The sequence below is a fragment of the Acyrthosiphon pisum genome, chromosome A1 (genome assembly GCF_005508785.2).
Source record: "Acyrthosiphon pisum isolate AL4f chromosome A1, pea_aphid_22Mar2018_4r6ur, whole genome shotgun sequence".
In the NCBI taxonomy this organism is placed as follows: domain Eukaryota; kingdom Metazoa; phylum Arthropoda; class Insecta; order Hemiptera; family Aphididae; genus Acyrthosiphon; species Acyrthosiphon pisum.
The window spans coordinates 74907972-74910996 of NC_042494.1; the positions used below are offsets into that span (position 1 = coordinate 74907972).

The following is a 3025-nucleotide window of genomic DNA, read 5'->3' on the forward strand; positions in this document are numbered from 1 at the left end:
TTAAATTATATATTGGGGACGGAGTGGCCGAGCGGACTAAGGCGTCGGTTCCTTGGCCACGGGCGGCATTTTTCTTCGGACAAGTCACGGTGTCCGGAGAACAAGTTCCGCCATCCCTCACCCGGGCATGGCAGATACCTACGGGTGCCCACTAAAAAATCTGCCAAACCAAAACACATGTGTTTACCAACCTATAATTCCTCCCCTACAAACAAAAAAAAAACAAACAGCTAATGGCCATAGTTACCGGGCTTCATGATCAATAAAATAAAAAAAAAAATTATATATTATGCGAGTTGCAATTATAAATGTTTTTAAAAAATTAATAAATTTAGATTACAAATTGACAATTATTATATTGTTTTAATGTTATGTATCTTATATTATTCAATTGCTTTATGATATAAAAAAATATATTTGTTAAATTATGAATTTGAGAATATGAGTATAGTTTAAATTAGTAAATAATAGTAAAGTAAAAGTAAAAGGGTATACAGTGTACATTATTATGATAAAAGTTCAATACAATTTTTTTTTATAATTTATAAATTAGAAACTAAAAAAACGCATTCACTCTTTATGTGATTTACATACTAATAAAAAAAAAAATACATAAACTTTTTTTTAAACTGAGTTAAATTAATATTTTTTTTCTATATTAACTTTTAACTTATCGAGTTAAATTTATAATTTGTTAACTATTAACTTTTAACTTATCGATCTTGTGTCCTCCTAACTTAACTTAACTTGAGTTAATTATTTTCATTAACTTGCCCACCTTTGGGAGTTGGAAACTAACTGCTAAAGCACCCAGTTCCACATAATTGAACATTTTTTTTTTTTATTATAAATTACTTAGGTATCGTGTATCACGTAGAACTAAACGTATTTATTGTAGACTACCTACTACCTACAAAAAAAAAGAGTGACCTACCGGCTACCCCAAATTCATTAGGTATGTGGGAATTTTTTTCACCTTTTTTTAAATGAAACATGAAATTTGCTTTTTCTTCAATTGTGGATTGCTTTCATTTGCACATTTTACAATTTCAAAATATTTAACACAAGAACACAAAACACATTTAATCTCACCCGTACCCTGATGATAAAATAAAATAAAATAAAATAAAACTGACGACAAATCAAAGATGAAATTGTTGGTATTATCGGTTGTAATAGTACCTTCAATAAAGTAAAGTTATTATAAATAAAATATTTTTCCAATATAACCAAAAATAACCGTCATAACATCCGTAGTCATTATATAGACGTCATAAAAACCGATACAAATTAGTACATACAATATAGGAGTTTTGCAGGGACCTTTAATCTAAGGTCATTACACCCTATATGTCACTACAACCGGTGCCATTATAAACAGTTTCTACTACATAAATGTGGCAAACATTTTTATTTTAAGAGGTTAAAATTATTACTTAACATATAACTCTTATAATAAATTTAAAACTGTATCAATTGTAAATTGTAATAAATATAATATAAAAAAATATTGCCTATATAATATAACAATTAAAAAAAAAACTAAACTAAAATAACATTAATTCAAGTTTAAATAACTAATTTTTGAAAATTATTTACTAATTACAAAGATAAATAAATGTTGTTATACAATTGATAAAAAACAATCATTCATTACTCATTAGATTTACAGCATAAAAGCATTTCAAACACATCATCACTAAGACGAATACGTCTGGGAGTTAAAACTTGAACTGCTTTGCTAAACAGTCTTTCAACCGGAGCTGAGGATTGTAAGGTTTTGTTATATTTAAGAAATATTTGCTTAACCGCATTAAGTGATATTAGTTCTTTCTTCTTTGAGTTAAGGTATGTCAATGCTTAAACAGCAGCTGTATTTGAAACACTTGTATCATTTTCTGCTGAATCGCTCTCTAGTGCAGATGAGTGAAACGATTTAGTTAAATTATTATAGAATTGATCGCAACTATCACTGACCTCATTATCAGATGAAGATCCAGGTACAGAATTTTCATCTGTATAATATGTATTGCATTCATTTAAAAATAATGTTTTACATAAGCTTATATATCTGATAGGAACCCATTTCATTTTAAACTTCGAATGGCTTATCGAGGCAATAATATAATCCTTGCTTTTTGTATTACTTAAATCATAAATGTAGTTAAACCTTTTTTCTAGAGAAATTATTAATGCTGAAACTAACGGTTTGCAGTATTTTACATTACTTGACTGGATTAACAATTTTCTCAAGACTATTAATGTAAGAGCTACGTAACCTAGGTAACTATTTTTTCTCCTTGTAATTTATCCAACGAACTTGTTAATGGTTCCAACAACTTGCAGTGTTCCTCCAAAAATTATCATTCATTAGGTTTGAGGTTATTTAACCTTAATACATCAAATACAATATCCAATTTTGCCAAATTAAAACCTAATGGAGTGAGATTTTCTTTTTCGTCCAAAGCATTCAAGTCTATCAATAGCTATAAAATAAATTAATAGTATAGCACATCTACTTATGTAAAATAAACCCATAATATACTTTTAAAGCTACTTCAAGGGCTTTGGTTTCTGGTGGATTCATAACTTACTCCAAGAACGGGGTTACCATACCAACTTGTAATATTTTAACTTGAAGTATTACTACTTTTAAGCTTGTTCGCATCATCTCAGGCAGTACATAATCATTAAATGATTTTTCACGTCATCTTGTATACAAATGATAACAAATACCTGGCCTTACACAACCTGCTCGACCCCGACGTTGTCTAGAATTAGCTAAGCTTACCCATTCTTTATTAAGAGTTCCAATGTTATTTTTTGCATCGAATCCTTTTAACTTCATCCGACCGTTATTGATAACATAAATTACATTGGATGTAGTAACTGAATTCTTTGCTATGTTTGTGGATAATATGATCTTACAAACACCTATTATAATGCTAACATTAAACAAAAATGCACTAAAAGAACTTTAATATTCAATGCTTACCTCGAGGCGGTGATTCAAAAACAGATTTTT

General features: G+C 28.7%; 1 protein-coding gene across 3 annotated transcripts; it reads right to left on the minus strand.

Annotated features, from left to right (window-relative positions):
* Positions 1-1548: 1548 nt before the first annotated feature.
* On the minus strand, positions 1549-3025 carry LOC115033756 (ATP-dependent DNA/RNA helicase DHX36-like). Of its 3 annotated transcripts, none has more exons than XR_003839064.1 (3): positions 2996-3025; positions 1978-2934; positions 1549-1913 (listed from the first exon to the last, which is right to left on the minus strand). XR_003839064.1 is itself a non-coding variant. In XM_029487527.1 (3 exons), exons 2-3 carry the CDS (start codon positions 2585-2587, stop codon positions 2364-2366), a joined length of 165 nt encoding a protein of 54 aa, XP_029343387.1. In that variant the 5' UTR covers positions 2588-2934; positions 2996-3025; the 3' UTR covers positions 2301-2363. The 3 variants fall into 3 exon arrangements, 2 of the variants coding, with proteins under 2 accessions (XP_029343387.1, XP_029343386.1); XM_029487527.1 differs by lacking the exon at positions 1549-1913 and having other exon boundaries at positions 2301-2486; positions 2546-2934; XM_029487526.1 differs by lacking the exons at positions 1549-1913; positions 2996-3025 and having other exon boundaries at positions 2301-2486; positions 2792-2945.

Excerpts from the sequence above, each read along its gene's own strand:
- LOC115033756 (XM_029487526.1), bottom strand. The coding sequence starts at position 2,848 with ATGAAGTTAAAAGGATTCGATGCAAAAAATAACATTGGAACTCTTAAT. Across the intron at positions 2,487-2,791 it reads GAACTCTTAATAAAGAATGG|CTATTGATAGACTTGAATGC; the intron begins GTAAGCTTAGCT and ends TTTATTTTATAG.